Source organism: Microcaecilia unicolor, chromosome 2, assembly GCF_901765095.1.
Source record: "Microcaecilia unicolor chromosome 2, aMicUni1.1, whole genome shotgun sequence".
NCBI classification, from domain to species: Eukaryota; Metazoa; Chordata; class Amphibia; order Gymnophiona; family Siphonopidae; genus Microcaecilia; species Microcaecilia unicolor.
Window position 1 is genome coordinate 96,205,705 of NC_044032.1, and position 17,277 is coordinate 96,222,981.

General features: G+C 41.4%; 1 protein-coding gene across 1 annotated transcript in view; it reads right to left on the minus strand.

Moving 5' to 3' along the window:
- LOC115462995 (interleukin-6 receptor subunit beta-like) overlaps positions 1 to 17,277 on the minus strand; it is a 92,530-nt gene that overhangs the window by 19,112 nt on the left and 56,141 nt on the right. The window contains exon 5 of the mRNA XM_030193146.1: positions 7,357 to 7,434. Within this exon, the coding sequence (XP_030049006.1) occupies positions 7,357 to 7,434 (78 nt within the window). The remainder of the gene's footprint in view (positions 1 to 7,356; positions 7,435 to 17,277) is intronic.

Here is a 17,277-nt window from a genome sequence, read left to right on the forward strand (position 1 = left end):
AGGGAGGAAGGGGGGCATCCACAGGTGGGTACAGTGGGTTTCTGGTAGGTTTTGGAGGGCTCCCATTTTCCAGCACAAGTGTAACAGGTGGGGAGGGGGTGGGCCTGGGTCCGCCTGCCTGAAGTCCACTGCACCCACTAAAACTGCTCCAGGGACCTGCATACTGCTGCGATGGACCTGAGTATGACATTTCAGGCTGGCATAGAGGCTGGAAAAAAAGTTTTGAAAGTTGTTTTTTTTGGTGGGAGGGGGTTACTGACCACTGGGGGAGTCAGGAGAGGTCATCCCCGATTCCCTCCGGTAGTCATCTGGTCAGTGTGGGCACTTTTTTGTGACTTGGCCCTGAAAAAAGAGGGACCAAATAAAGTGGACCAAATTCTCAACATGGACGCCCTTCTTTTTTCCATTATCGGCTGAAGGCGGCCATGTGTTAACCACTCCCCTGTCTCGCCTTCGCTACCCTACCGACACGCTCCCTTGAACTTTCCCCATCTCCGCGACAGAAAGCAGTTGAAGCCGGCCAAAAATCGGCTTTCGATTATACCGATTTGGCCGGCGTCAGGAGAAGGGCGGCCATCTCCCGATTTGTGTTGGAAGATGGCCGCCCTTCTCTTTCGAAAATAAGCTAGATAGGGTCCTGTATAATGGCTCTTATTCTGTTGGCACCCACAGTTTAATATCTCTATGGCCCCATTACTGGAACTAATACAGTCCCTTGGGGTCACAAGCATTTGCTTACACAGTCGATTTCCAGTTACTTAACCAAATTGACCAGAGTGATAAATCACCTGGACTGGATAGCATACACCCTTGGACACTGAAAGAACTCAAACTTAAAACTGCTGATCTGTTTTGTCTGTGATCTGTAACCGGTCTTAAAATCATTCGTAGTACTTGAAGATTGGAGGGTGGCCAATGTAACGCCAATTTTTAAAAAAGGGTTCCAGGGGTGATCCAGGAAATTAAAGACTAGTAAGCCTGACTTCAGTGCCGGGGGAAATACAGGAACTATTATAAAGAATAAAATTACGGAACACAGACAAACATGGTTTAATGGGACAGTCAGCATGGATTCAGTCAAGTCTTGCCTTACCACATAAGCACCGCCATACTGGGAAAAGATCAAGGGTCCATCAAGTCCAGCATTCTGTCTCTGACAGCGGCCAATCCAGGCTTCAAGAATCCAGCAACCCCCCCCCCCCCCCAAAAAAAAAGTTAATAATGTTCAATGGACTTTTCCTTCAGGAATCTGTCCAAACCCCCCTTAAACTCCGTAAGGCCAGCTGCTGTCACTACATCCTCCAGCAACGAGTTCCAGAGTCCAACTACATGCTGAGTAAAGAAAAACTTTCTCCTATGTGTTTTAAATCTACCATATTCTAGCTTCATCTTGTGTCCCCTGGTTCTATTATTGTTTGAAAGTGTAAACAAATGCTTCACATCTGTCCGCTCATTATCTTGTAGACTTCTATTATATCACCCCTCAGCCGCTTTTTCTCCAAGCTGAAGAGCCCCAACCATCTTAGCCTTTCCTCATAGAGAAGTCATTCCATCTCTTTTATCATTTTCATCGCCCTTCTCTGCACCTTCTTCAATTCCTTTATATCTTTTTTGAGATGCGGCGACCAGAATTGGACACACTATTCGAGGTGTGGTCGCACCATGGAGCGATACAATGGCATTATAACATCCTTGTATTTGTTTTCCATCTCTTTCCTAATAATACTCAACATTCTGCGTGCTCTTAGCCGCCGCAGCACAGTCTGCTTCATTTCTTTGAAGGCATAAATAAACCTGTAGAAAAAGGTGAGCCGGTTGATGTAGTGTATTTATATTTTCAGAAAGCTTTTGACAAAGTTCCTCGTGAGAGACTCCTGAGAAAATTGAAGAATCATGGGATAGGAGGCAATGCTCTGCTGTGGATTAGGAATTGGTTATTGGACAAAAAAACAGAGGGTAGGGTTAAATGGCCATTTCTCTCAATGGAGGAGGGTGACGAGTGGCGTGCCACATGGATCTGTACTGGGATTGGTGCCATTTAACATTTATAAATGATCTAGAAATCGGAACAAGTGAGGCTTTAGATTGTAAGCTCCTTTGAGCAGGGACTGTCCTTCTATGTTAAATTGTACAGCGCTGCGTAACCCTAGTAGCGCTTTAGAAATGTCAAGTAGTAGTAGTGATCAAATTTGCATATGACAATACTATTTAAAACACATATAGACTGTGAAAAACTGCAGGAAATTAGAAGTCTGGGTATCCAAATGGCAGATGAAATTTAATGTAGACAAATGCAAAGTGATGCACATTGGGAAGAATAAGCTCAATCATAGTTACCTTATGCTAGAATCCATCTTGGGGGTTCGGCAGCCAAGAAAGATCTAGGTGCTGTTGTAGACAATACGCTGAAATCTTCTGCCCTGTGTGTGTGGTGGCGGCGGCAGCCGCAGCCAAAAAAGCAAACAAGATGCTAGGATTGTGCGGAAAGGGATGATAATTAAGACCATGAATACTATAAAGCCTCTGTATTGCTCCACGGTGTGACCTCACCTTGCGTTCAGTTCTGGTCACTGTATCTCAAAAAAAAATAAAGCGGAATTAGAAAAGGTTCAAAGAAGGGCAACTAAGATGATAAAGGGGATGAAACTACTCTCCTATGAGAAAAGGCTAAAGAGGTTAGGGCTCTTCAGCTTAGAAAAGAGATTGCTATGGGAAGATATGATTGAGGTCTACAAAATCTTGAGTGGTGTAGAACGAGTATAAGTGAATCGATTTTTTACTCTTTCAAAAAGTACAAAGACTAGGGGACACTTCATATTACATGAAAATACTTTTAAAACAAATAGGAGGAAATATTTTTCACTCAACAAATTGTTTAATCTCTGGAACTTGTTGCTGGAGGATGTGGTAACAGCGTTTAGCGTATCTGGGTTGAAAAAAAAAGGATTGGACAAGTTCCTGGAGAAAAAGTCTAAGGTCTGTTATTGAGACAAACATGGGGAAGCCACTGCTTGCCCTGGGATTGGTGGCATGGAATGTTGCTACAATCTGGGTTTCTGCCAGGTACTTGTGACCTGGTTTGGCCACTGTTGGAAACAGGATACTGGGCTAGGTGGACCACTGGTCTGACCCAGTATGGCTATTCTTATGTTCTCCAAGCTGAAGAGCCCTAGCGGCTTTAGCCTTTTCTCATAGGGAAGTCATCCCATTTATCATCTTCGTTGCCCTTCTCTGTACCTTTTCTAATTCCGCTGTATGTTTTCTGAGATGCAGTGACCAGAATTGCACGCAGTATTCGAGGTACGGTTGCACCATGGAGTGATACAAAGGCATAACATTCTTACTTTTGTTTTTCATTCCTTTCCTAATAATTCCTAATACTGTTTGCTTTCTTAGCTGTAGCTGCACACTGAGCAAAGAGTTTCAACATCAACATCAACAATGACACCTAAATCCTTTTCCTGGGCAGCGACTCAATGTGGAACATGCATCATGTAGCTATAGTTTGGGTTCTCTTTCTCAAATGCATCACACTTTTGCACTTGCTCACATTTGGATGCCTAGTCTCGTAAGATCCTCTTGTGATTTAACAACTTTGAATAACTTTGTGTCATCAGCAAAATTTAATTAACTCACTAGGTATTCCCATCTCTAGATAATTTATAAATATGTTAAAAAGCAGGGGTCCCATTCAACCCCTGGGGAACCCCACAATCAACCCTTCTCCATTGAGAATACTGACCATTTAACCCTACTCTATGTTTTCTATATTTTAACCAGTTTTTAATCCACATAGGACATTACCCTCTATTCCATGACTTTGTCAAATGCCTTTTGAAAATCCAGTTATACAATAAAATCGAGTAGTTCACCTTTATCTACAGTTAAATGCCTTTTAAAAATCCATTTACACAACTTCAACTGATTCACCTTTATCCATGTTTATTCACTCCTTCAAAGAAATGTATTCGATTGATGAGGCAAGATTTCCCTTGACTAAATCCATGCTGGCTTTGTCTCATTAATCCATGCTTATGATATGCTTTGTAATTTGGTTCTTTGTAATAGTCTCTACCATTTTGCCCAGCACAGATGTCAGGCACACCGATCTATAATTTCCCTGATCATCGCTAGAACCCATTGCTGCTTGTCTCATCACCTAAAATAGCTCAGTTACTACATGCCACTTAAATAATACTGCACAGATTGTGTTTCATTGCCAGTCATAGCTAGTAGATACTGGTAAATTCCTACCTATTCTTTATGTCCATTGACCTGCCAAATTTAATGCAAAGTTTAATGAGTGCAGGTCAATATGCACCAAGTAGAAGGTAAGCCCATGGAAGTTGACATGCGTAGGTGACAGGTTCAGTTTCAAATCTCCAGAACAGAAAAAACTAAAAAGTCAAGAGCACAGTGAATTGTAAGCATACCAAGGCAATCCTGAATCAGTGAAACATCCTTGAGATGGAAATGTACCACTGAAGTGTTGAAAACACACAGATGCTAATATGCTTAAGACATAGCTAAGCCTTGTGAAAGCAACCCCCACTACTTAGGACAGTGATTCCCAAACTGGGTTCCACAAACTGTCTTCAGTTCAGTTGGGGCAGGAGCAATCTCCTGTTACTCCTGCCCATGCCAGTTCCGCTGACAAAATGGTTGCCAAGACCTCCCGTTGCAGTCTCGTGAGACTGCTGCTGGAGGTTCCAGTAGCCATTTTTAGATTGGAGTAAACGTGGGTAGGAGCACTGTGGATCACTCCGGCTCATGCTGGTTCCAATGTCAAAATGGCTGCTGGGACCTCCATCAGCAGTCTTGCAAGACTGCCGCGGGAGGTCCCAGCAGCCATTTTGTCAGTGAAAACGGTGTGGGCAGGAGTGCTCCTGCGCCCTCTAGACCACCAACAATATGGTAGGCCTGGGGAATGGGTGGGGGCTTACATGTGGTTCCAGGAGAGGATGGGAATTAGGTTTCTCTGTGTATGAAAAATATTTTAAGGTTTTGCCATAGAGAAAAGTTTGGGATCACCGACTTAGGCAGTCATGTACAAACACCCAATTTAGACAACAGACTACTGAAGCATTGTTTAGGTACTGCTGAGTCAAAAGCTCTCATGACATAAGTACTCCTGAATCAACAAGCACTGAAATTAGAGAATGCCTTATAGCACAAAGCAAAATGGATCAAACACACACTTATCAAAACCAAGGCACATCAATCTTGTCCTGAAAAAAGTACGAATTCACTAAGCGCCAAACACAAGATATTAAAAACCCACTTAGCACTACATTGCGAGATCATCTTGGATCCCGGAAGTACTCATGAAATGCACTGTCAAAGCATCAAAGCACTCTCAAGGTTCAAATGCAGAGGCACTAAAAGTACATTCCAGGTACCAAGTAGTTGCAAGGTATTCGAGTTCCAATGGAGCAATACAGTGGCCTATTATGACATACCACAGTGCTAGGCACTAATGAAAAAAACACACACAAAAAAAAAAAAAAAAACACCACCCCAAAGCAAAAACAAAACAAAACAAAAAAAACAGGGCAATATCTGTATATAAGGGACTAATAGTGTGACTAATGAGGAAAAAAGCAGCCATAAGGCAGAGACATATTTAAGGCAGCAAGTCATACTGAGGCAATGAAACAGCTGAATGAATGTGAGAAGTTTTGTACTGAATTGCAACAAGAAAAATAGCTGAGAGTATGAATGGATGACAACTGGCTGCTAGTTGAGGGTTTTAAGTTCTGGAGATCTATGGCTAGAAATGTCCCTGAAGTACAATGACAGAAAGTAGTTTAAGAATAAGTAAGTTTATACATATAGGCATACATTTTTTTTTAAAAGTTAAGTATATTATGTAGATTCACATGGTAAATATACACACTATCAGGCTTATTTTCGAAAGAGAATGACCATCTTTCGAGACAAATCGGAAGATGGACGTCCTTCTCACAGGGTCATCCAAATCGGTATAATTGAAAGCCGATTTTGGACGTCCCCAACTGCTTTCCGCCGCCGGGACGGCCAAAGTTCACAGGGGCATGTCGGAGGCGTAGCGAAGGCGGGACGTGGGCGTGCCTAACACTTGGTTGTCCTAGACCCATAATGGAAAAAACAAGGACATCCCTGACGAACACTTGGATGACTTTACCTGGTCGTGTTTTTCTTATGACCAAGCCACAAAAAGGTGCCCAAACTGACCAGATGACCACCGGAAGGAATCGGGATGACCTCCCGTTACTCCCCCAGTGGTCACTAACCCCCTCCCACCCTCAAAAAACATCTTTAAAAATATTTTGTGCCAGTCTCAGCTTCATCACAGCAGTGCAGGTCCCTGGAGCAGTTTTAGTGTGTGCAGTGCACTTCAGGCAAGCAGGCTGACCCAGGCACCCCCCCACCTGTTATGTTTGTGGAGGAAACAGCAAGCCCTCCAAAACCCACCACAAGCCCACTGTACACACCCTTCACCCATAAGGGCTATGGTAGTGGTGTACAGTTGGGGGTAGTGGGTTTGGGGGCTCAGCACACAAGGTAAGGGAGCTATGTACCTGGGAGCAATTTATGAAGTCCACTGCAGTACCCCCTAGGGTGCCCGGCTGGTGTCCTGGCATGTCAGGGGGACCAGTGCACTACGAATGTTGGCTCCTCCCACGACCAAATGGCTTGCATTTGGTCGTTTCTCAGATGGACGTCCTTGGTTTCCATTATTGCCGAAAATCAGAAACGACCAAGTCTAGGGATGACCAAATTTCAGGATTTGGACCGTATTATCAAAAGATGGACGTCCATCTTGTTTCGATATATCCGCCCCTGGATTGGGACGTCCTGCGAGGACGTCCAAATCAAAACAAGGACATCCCTTCGATTATGCCCCTCTATATATACATATTATCATTATTTTACTTTGGATTGTAGTGGTGATTTTAAAGTATGCTGAGAGACTACTATTAGAGAGCCCCCACAGTATGAAAAGATAAGACACATGGATAACAAGAACAAAGACTAATGCCGATCCAGTCTGTCAAATTTAATTCCTGTTGTGTTATTATAGGCTCTTAGTTGATTGCTGGCTTCAGTCTTCTACAACCAAGGATTCTTTCTGCTTATAACTCACACTTCTGAATCTCGTTACTCTTCCCCACCCCACCACCATCACTAGGAGGCTCTTTCATGCATCCACCAATCTTTGTGAATAAAATTTTAGCTAAAGCAGACTATGGAAAAAGTTTTCAGTTTTAAGCAGCCATCTTTGAATCCTAAAATCGCTCTCCTCTCCCTGCATACATTTATTTTTGGACAGTGAATCTTCTGCCATCATACTGAGGAGAGAGGTTTCTTGTTTACCTGGAGATCTGGTTTCTCTGAGACTTTTTATACAGCAATCTGTTTATTTTCATGCTCCAGTTGTGTCTCTCTTCAGCCCTGAGAGTAGGCAAACGCATGATTAAATCTGTGCCCACCATATAATAAATTTTCCAGTATCAGTACAATTTTTTTTTCTTAGCAGCAGCAAAATAAAAGTTTATAGACCTAAAAAAAATCATTGTTTTGCATTTCATCCAAACCATTTCAACATGCATTCCAAACAGAAACACATAAGCATTAAAATGGACAGTGATGGACATGAAGAATTGATTATAAAAACATTGATTATATAAACATTTTATGGTGCACTACACTGAAGAGAGAAGGAAGTAAAAAGTTTTAGAAAAGCAGACAAGTTAGGTGGTTCTCTGAAAATGGTTCACTTCATAAGACTATGGATTATTTCCCATGGAATTTTACAGTTTCTATTAATGTCATGAACTCACTAGCCCCTGTTTTACCCTGCATGCCCTTGCTGTATGCAGCCACTGTTTGTTTGTTTTTTCATCCTAATGGGATAGAGTCAGTCAGTATGTGCACAAAGATGCATCCAATATTTCAGAGTACTTTATTTGGAGAATACTGGAAGTCTTATCAGTAGTCATACAGAAAAGAAAAGAATCAGCTACCAATGTTCAGCATGATTGATGATCTAGAATATCCCAGTGATGTAAAATGCATGAGAAGGGCAAACAGGGCAAAAACTGAGGGAATAAATGGTTTCAGATAGATAGTCAAAAAGTATGTAAGAAGCCAGATTAATAACAAAGGAAAAATCTGAAAACAATTAAGAAAACATACATACAAAATCAGTCATATCCTTATTAACGTTTTTCTTTCATTTTCAACTACATCTTCCTTCAAAAAAACAAAACAAGAGGTCTGAGAGCATTTAGAAAAGATTTGGTACTGCTCTGTTGTGTGGTGACTTTCTATAGGGCTAATTACCCCACGATACAGCTGGGCCATCACTTGTATGCACTGGCAGGGCTGGCTCTGGTGTAGGTTCATCCTGGAAGGAAATGCCAAGGGTATCCTCCTTTAGTTCAATGGAAATGGAAGCACTGCCCTGCTGGCCCCTGCTCCCCGAAGCAATGAGTCTCCTTGCAACCTTGTCTGCATTTTATTTTCTTTGGTAAAGCCAAAAGTGTTGATACAGAAGATCTGGGAGCAGTAATAAGTTATGAAATCCTATGAGCTATTTTAAGGTAAGAATGTATCTCAAGCTAACAGCAAGGAGGAGGTTGGTGTGGGGCAGCAGTGTTGGAAAAGTAGGGGAGGAAGTTCTTCTTTTGGTTTATGCACACTCCCTGTCCTCCCTCCCCCCCCCCCCCCGGGTGCCAGACATGACTCGGGACTCTCTCAGCAGCAGGGACACAGGGTGCCTTGGCCTGCCCACCCCCTCCACCCACTTCAGGCCAGTCCCTCCAACACTGCAGCAGCACGTGTCTGGCTGACGGGGATGCTCAAGCCCTTCCAGCCAAGGACATTCACCACCCATGCTGCATAAGAAACAGGAAGTTCATTTTAAAAAACTGTTGACGGGTATGCATGGAGTAAGTGATAAGGCTTGGGTTTCAAAGATTCGAAGGTGTGCTTTCCAACAACTAAACTATGCTCTCAGCCCATACTACATTGGATGGTTCTTTAGATTGCTGTATCGAGAGGCTCAAAAAAAACCCAGATGTTCAAGCAAGAAAATTCTTTCAAGAACATCTGGGTCACTATTCAAACACCAAGATCAGTGTTTGAAATGTTGGCCATGGCATTTAAATTGTCCATCTACATACAGCACTTCTAGATGCATATTCAGTGGTGAGTGAACAATGCTAGATATACCTATAGCAGCAATATTTAGCCACTATCCAGATAGCTATATGTTTTAAGTTAAGAAACCTTTTTGCTGTCCTTTCTCCATGCAGATACCTGGATAACAGCTGAATAAGCTGATTAACCACAAAGTTAGGTGGAACATCCTCCACCCTTGCTCTGCCCTAGTACTATCTAGATAGTGCCAGGGAAGTCACAACATTTTCAGTGGTACTATACATAGCAGTTGCTACTCTCTGGAAGTGCTAATTATGTATAAATTAATTCACATTCACAACGTGATCAGAAAGCTTAAATCTAGACTGAAAGCCCACCTCTTTAACATTGCTTTTGACTCGTAACCACTCGCATCCACCTACCCTCCTCTCCTCCTTCCTGTACACATTAATTGATTTGATTACTTTATTTTTGTCTATTAGATTGCAAGCTCTTTGAGCAGGGACTGTCTTTCTTCTATGTTTGTGCAGCGCTGCGTACGCCTTGTAGCACTATAAAAATGCTAAATAGTAGTAGTAGTAGTAAAGCTTGCCAGAAGTGCTAAAAAAGAAATACAAATGAATATCCAATTAGGGGCAGCAGCAAACCAATGATAATGCTTAGTTGAACTTAATTAACGGAACCAGATACTTTTGATCTTTTTCCACTGGTGGTTTCATTATTTTCTCTGATAAGAAAAGAAGGAGCTCCTAAAAATAAATGAGAAAGCTTGAAAAAGGATAGCATTAAAACAGCCGATTTTTGATTAAAATAAAATTTAAACATAAAAAGCAGTTCAACTTCTGCTTTTCCCCTTCAACCAGATGTCACTTTGCTAGTGGATAGTGATATGCATAACAAAGTTATGCCACTATGGGTAAAGTGTTCTAGAAATCTGGATATTATTTTTTAAAAGAAAACACCTTTTCAAGACACGCTTGTTGTGTTTCTGGGTTCCTTTACTTTCCTTTTAAGGAAAATAATGAGTCTATCAGAAGAAAAGACAGCTTAAGGATAATTTTTTATTATTAGAACAAACACTTATTCTAGTATCTTTTGTATATATTTGTAGTTTTACTAGAAGGCTCCAGTAAATCTTCTATAAGCTGAGTCAGTGTTGGTCATTGTACATATTCTTTGCAATTTTCAGTTTGGGTCACACCTTTCTACAGAAAAAAATGTACCCAGATGTTAGATCATATATGACCAATATAATTACAAAATATGACTAGACCTCTTTGTGCTATCCTGTCCTTTGATGCCCTCCACACAGCTATTCAAGCTTTTATCATTACACTAGACTGTTGCAATTCTATTTACACTGGTCTCCCCCTCTCTCAGATTAAAATATTACAGACTTTACAAAACTGTACTGCACGTTTTCTATGTAGGGCCAAGAAATTTGATGATATCACCCCTCTTTATCTGCTTGCATTGGTTCCCATACAATACCAGATTCCATTTAAGATATTTTCTCATGCTTATACAGCCTATCACACAGAGACTCCTTCCTACCTCTCAGCCCTAACTAACCCCCGCATGCAATTTCAATCCCTTGATGCCAATTGGCTCATTCTTCCTGGACCCAAACAATGTTTCCATGAATCCACATGTCAATCAGCTTTCTCATATCTGGCCCTGAAACTATGGAACGACCTTCCACCTCCCATTCGTGGAGAAATTGCCTTTTCTAAATTTAAGGCTTTACTGAAAACTCTTTTGTCAGTAGCCTGATTTATTAATTTATTTTTTTAAGTAGTGGTTTTTCCTATTGGGACCTGTTACCCTAAGTAGTAGGCTGTGTCTCTGTCCTCTGGCTGGATGTTTGCCTGTCTGTTGGATGCATACCCACCTGTTATAACTTATTGATGGAGTTATTTCCTTTTTCATATGCTTGTTTTACTGTAGTTGTACACCGCCTAGATCCATCGTGTGTGGCATATGCGGTATAGTAAATTGAACAAACATTACAAAAATAGAAAGTTAATATATTGATAACCCCCCATAAAGCAAAATAAAAATAACCTTACATCTTATTAATATAGAAATTCAGACCAAGGAAGTAAAACAGCTCAGAAACAGACATGAATGTCAGAGCAGAATCCAGGAGCTCAGCCCTCAGACTGCCCCAGTGCTATCTGGATAATGCCATGGAAGTCTGTAATGATTTTCAGTGGCTTTATCTTGATAATATTGCTAAAAACGGGTGAATAATTGCAATTAGTGCTACTCAGCAGGTGCTACTAGCTTTGAGTGTGGGACCCTTAGCATATAAATTGGATCTACAGATTATTCTTCCATCCAGTCTTTTTCTTACTTTTAACAAAAATACAGTGGGTCAACATAACATCAGAGAAACAGACAACACAAACGGCACAGATGTGGACAGAAGCATAAGCGATGGGGTAGGCAAGATCTAGGGACACAGTAAAAAACGTCTTCATGCTTGTTTCATCTCTCCACCTACAACAGGACTCAAATATAAACATAGAGGCAAATATTGTGTAAGCAAACTGAGGAGTTCAGCCTGACCGGGAGAAAAAAACCAGGAAGGCCAAGCAAACAAAAAACAAAACAAACTTCATAATGAAAATTTTGTTTTTATCTACTACTTCACATGAATTACTGATTAAATGATTCTAAAGAATAAGGAGCCCTAACAAAAGGTGTGTTGATATAGATATCTACATATAATCTCTATATCTATCTCTCTGTATCTATGAAATATATATATATATATATATATATATATATATATATATATATATATATATATATATATATATATTTCATATATATATATATATATATATATATATATATATTTCATATATATATATCTATGAAATAAATATATATCTATATGAAATATATATATATAGATAGATAGATAGATATAAAGATATATATTTATTTCATATATATATAGATATATATAGATATATATTTATTTCATAGATATAGATATATATTTCATAGATATAGATATATATATAGATAGATAGATAGATAGATATTTATATATCTATATCTATGAAATAAATATCTCTATATCTATATGAAAAGACACAATGCCTTATCCTTTCATCACAACATAACAAGATCAATTATACTAATACAAATACCCCAAACCACATTCTTCCTGTTTCAGATACCTTGAAACTCCTGCGAGTCACAATTGATCGAAATCTTACTCTAGAAAGTCACACGAAAAATGTAACAAAGAAAATGTTCCATGCAATGTGGAAACTTAAAAGAGTAAAACCTTTCTTCCCAAGGGAGGTATTCTGCAATCTGGTGTAATCAATGGTGTTAAGCCATTTGGACTATTGCAATTCCATCTATGCCTGATGTAAAGCACAAATTATTAAGAAACTCCAAACAGCCCAAAACACTGCAGCCAGACTCGTATTTGGAAAAGCGAAATACGAAAGCGCCCAACCCCTCAGAGAAAAATTACACTGGCTCCCACTAAAGGATCGAATTACATTCAAAATTTGTACCCTGGTTCATAAAATTATTCATGGCGAGGCCCCGATAAATATGTCAGACCTCATAGATTTACCAGCAAGGAACACAAAAAGTTCATCACGTTCATTTTGAACCTCCATTACCCCAATTGTAAAAGACTTAAATATAAATCGATATATGCATCTAGTTTCTCCTACATCTGCACGCAACTTTGGAACGCATTACCGAATGCCATAAAAACAACACAGGATCTGGCAGCCTTCCGGAAATTACTAAACCTGTTCAAAGAGACTTATCAAAAGGAGCCTTCATAAAAGACCTGATATCATAACTTTACCAGAATAAGTGACATTGAACTATTTTTATTTGGTTACTTTAATCACATTGTCATTATTGAATGTTGTATATTACCCTTGTTCTCAAAAACCTGAAATGAACTATATATCTTTCTTCTAATTTACTTTTATTTTCTGTACTTTAATTGTAATAATATTCTGTATTTTTCATTCCGGAAATGGCGATCGTCATTACGGCATAATGTAAGCCACATTGAGCCTGCAAAGAGGTGGGAAAATGTGGGATACAAATGCAGCAAAAAAAAAAAAAAAAAAAAAAAAAAATATATATATATATATATATATATATATATATATATATATATATATATATATAAGAAGATCACTTCCTTCCACTTTTAGTTCTATTTTACTGCAAAATTCTGGACTACTCTCTATTGTCTCTTCTGGTTGGAAAGTTTGTTTATTGAAGAAAAAGCTAATTTGGAAGGAATTGTGTGTTGGGAAAGTTTTAAGGCATGATTTTTGCCCTGGTTATGTTCTCGTGTTCTTCTCTCATATACAATTTTTGTATTTTAGCAGTCTAAAAATTGTGTTCATAACAATTCTCACTTAATTTAATAGACAAGTAGGGCTGCAGTTTGATTAAAAATTGTAATCGCATGATTAAAAGCGGGGCATAGCCAGCAGTCCATTGGGAGGGGTCACACATTTCCCTTCCCTCCCCACCCCTCCACATTAGATATCATAGCTTTGCTAGTGGGGATGCCGAAGCCCCACCAATTGAAGAAATCCACTGTCAAAGTGGTCCCCTTCCTCCTTTTAGTGCTTCAAGGAAATCAGCGGGGTGCCTCCAGCAACCAATGCTTGCACTTCCCATGCTCGTTGAGTGCCGGCATTGGTGGCTGGAGGCACTGGGAGGGGAGGGGAGATGCCGGACCGACCAGGGAGGGCAGATAACTATTAATCGCGACATTTTAAAATTGCAATTAATAACTAACATACGTGTAGCCCTAATTTAAAGTTTAACACCAGGGTTATCTTTGGAATTGGCCCTTTGAGATGCTTATATACATATTCGATAACGTTTACAATATATGTTTTTATACATTCGCTGCCACTGAGTGAGGTTATTTGATTAAATGGAAAGTTAAACCCATAATTATAATTCTGTATTGTTGATCATGTAATTTTGTTTTTATACAAGACATAAGCACTTTTCAAAGTGTTTGAAATAATTAGTTCATTTTATTGAGTTTGTTGTTAAAAAGCTCTGGATAATCAAATTCTTTTGGTATGTACATTAAGGAGTCCTTTTACTAAAGGTGCACTAAAATGAAGATACATACCTGTAGCAGGTATTCTCCAAGGACAGCAGGCTAATTGTTCTCACTGATGGGTCGACGTCCATGGCGGCCCCAAAAACGTAAATCTTCCCTAGCAACAAATGTTTGCTAGAGCCATCAAGCGCGCGGGCGCGCGCACCGCGCATGCGCAGCCATCTTCCCGCCCGTCGCGCGAGAGCCCCGATCAGTTCGATAAAGCAAGAACAATGATAAAGACAACTTCAAAGGGGAGGCGGGCGGGTATGTGAGAACAATCAGCCTGCTGTCCTCAGAGAATACCTGCTACAGGTATGTATCTTCATTTTCTCCGAGACAAGCAGGCTGCTTGTTCTCACTGATGGGGTATCCCTAGCACCCAGGCTCACTCAAAACAACAAAGAAAGGTAAACTGGGCGAGGACATAACAAGAATTGACCTACGAAGAAAACATCTAACAGAGTGCAGCCTAGAACAGAATAAAAATGAGCCTAGGGGGGTGCAGGTGGATTCTAAACCCCGAACAGATTCTGCAGCACTGACTGCCCAAACCGACTGTCGCGTCAGGTATCTTGCTGAAGGCAGTAGTGAGATGTGCATGTGTGGATTGATGACCACGTCGCAGCTTTGCAAATCTCTTCAATAGTGGCTGACTTCAATAGTGGCTGACTTCACCGACGCTGCCATGGCTCTAGCACTATGAGCCATGACATGACCCTCAAGAGTCAGCCCAGCCTGAAGGAAATGCAATCTGCTAGCCAATTGGAAATGGTGTGTTTCCCGACAGCAACTCCCCTTCTGTTGGGGTCAAAAGAAACAAACATTTGGGAGGACAGTCTGAAGGGGCTTGTCCGCTCCACATAGAAGGCCAATGCTCTCTTGCAGTCAAAGGTGTGCAACTGATTTTCAGCAGGGCGGGTATGAGGACGGGGAAAAAATGTTGGCAAGACAATTGACTGGTTCAGATGGAACTCCGACACCACCTTTGGCAAGAACTTAGGGTGCGTGCGGAGGACTACTCTGTTATGATGAAACTTAGTATAGGGAGCATGGGCTACAAAGGCTTGAAGCTCACTGACTCTACGAGCTGAAGTAACTGCCACCAAGAAAATGACCTTCCAGGTCAAGGACTTCAGATGGCAGGAATTCAGTGGCTCAAAAGGAGGCTTTATCAGCTGGGTGAGAACAACGTTGAGATCAAATGACAATGGTGGAAGTTTGACAGGAGGCTTTGACAAAAGCAAACCTCTCATGAAGCGAACAACTAAAGACTATCCAGAGATAGGCTTACCTTCTACATGGCGACGATAAGCACTAATTGCACTAAGATGAACCCTTACTGAGTTGGTTTTAAGACCAGACTCTGATAAGTGTAGAAGGTATTCAAGCAGGGTCTGTGTAGGACAAGAGCGAGGATCTAAGGCCTTGCTATCACACCAGACGGCAAACCTCCTCCATTTGCAAGAGTAACACCACTTTGTGGAATCTTTCCTGGAAGCAAGCAAGACCCGGGAGACACTCTCAGAGAGACCCAAGGAAGCAAATTCTATGTCCTCAACATCCAGGCCGTGAGAGCCAGAGACTGGAGGTTGAGATGCAGAAGCGCCCCCTCTTTCTGAGTGATGAGTGTTGGAAAACAGTCCAATCTCCACGGTTCTTCGGAGGACAATTCCAGAAGAAGAGGAAACCAGATCTGACGGGGCCAGAAAGATGCAATTAGAATCATGGTTCCATGGTCTTATCTGAGTTTCAGCAAAGTCTTCCCCACCAGAGGTATGGGAGGATATGCATACAGAAGGCCCTTCCCCCAATGAAAGAGAAAGGCATCTGACGCGGGCCTGAAGTCTGGAACAGAACTGAGGGACCTTGTGATTGATCTGAGTGGCAAAAAGATCCACCGAGGGGGTGCCCCACTCTTGGAAAATCTTGCGTACCATGCTCATGTTGAGCAACCACTCGTGAAGTTGCATTATCTTGCTCAACCTGTCGGCCAGACTGTTTACGCCTGCCAGATACGTGGCTTGGAGAAACATGCCGTGACAGCGAGCCCAAAGCCACATATGGATGGCTTCCTGACACAGGGGGTGAGATCCGGTGCCCCCCTGCTTGTTGATGTAGTACATGGCAACCTGATTGCCTGTCTGAATTTGAATAATTTCACTGGACAGCCGATCTCTGAAAGCCATTAGAGCATTCCAGACCGCTCACAACTCCAGGAGATTGATCTGAAGACCTGTTTCCTGGAGGGACCAAAGTCCTTGAGTGTGAAGTCCATCGACATAGGCTCCCCACCCCAGGAGGGATGCATCCGTTGTCAGCACTTTTTGAGGCTGAGGAATTTGAAAAGGACATCCCAAAGTCAAATTGGATCAAATAGTCCACCATTGAAGGGAATTGTGAAAAAAAGTGGAGAGCTGGATTGCATCCTCTAGATCCCCTGTAGCTTGACACCACTGGGAAGCTAGGGTCCATTGAGCTGATCTCATGTGAAGGCAGGCCCATAGGAGTCACATGAATTGTGGAGGCCATATGGCCTAGAAGTCTCAACATCTGCTGAGCCGTGATGTGCTGAGACGCTCTGGCCAAAGAAACTAGAGACAGAAGATTTCTGCTCTCGCATCGGGAAGATAGACACGAGCCGTCTGTGAGTCCAGCAGAGCTCCAATGAATTCTAGTTTTTGAACTGGAAGAAGATGGAACTTTGGGTAATTTATAACAAACCCAAGCAGCTCCAGAAGTTGAAGAGTCAACTGCATGGACTGTAGAGCTCCTGCCTCTGAGGTGTTCTTCACCAGCCAATCGTCAAGATAAGGGAAGACATGCACTCTCAGTCTGCGCAGAGACGCTGCAACTACTGCCAGGCATTTGGTAAATACCCTGGGCGCAGACGCCAGACCAAAGGGCAGCACACAATACTGGAAGTGCTGCATTCCCAGACGAAATCGAAGATACTTCCTATGAGCTGGAAGTATAAGCATCCTTTAAGCCCAGAGAGCATAGCCAAT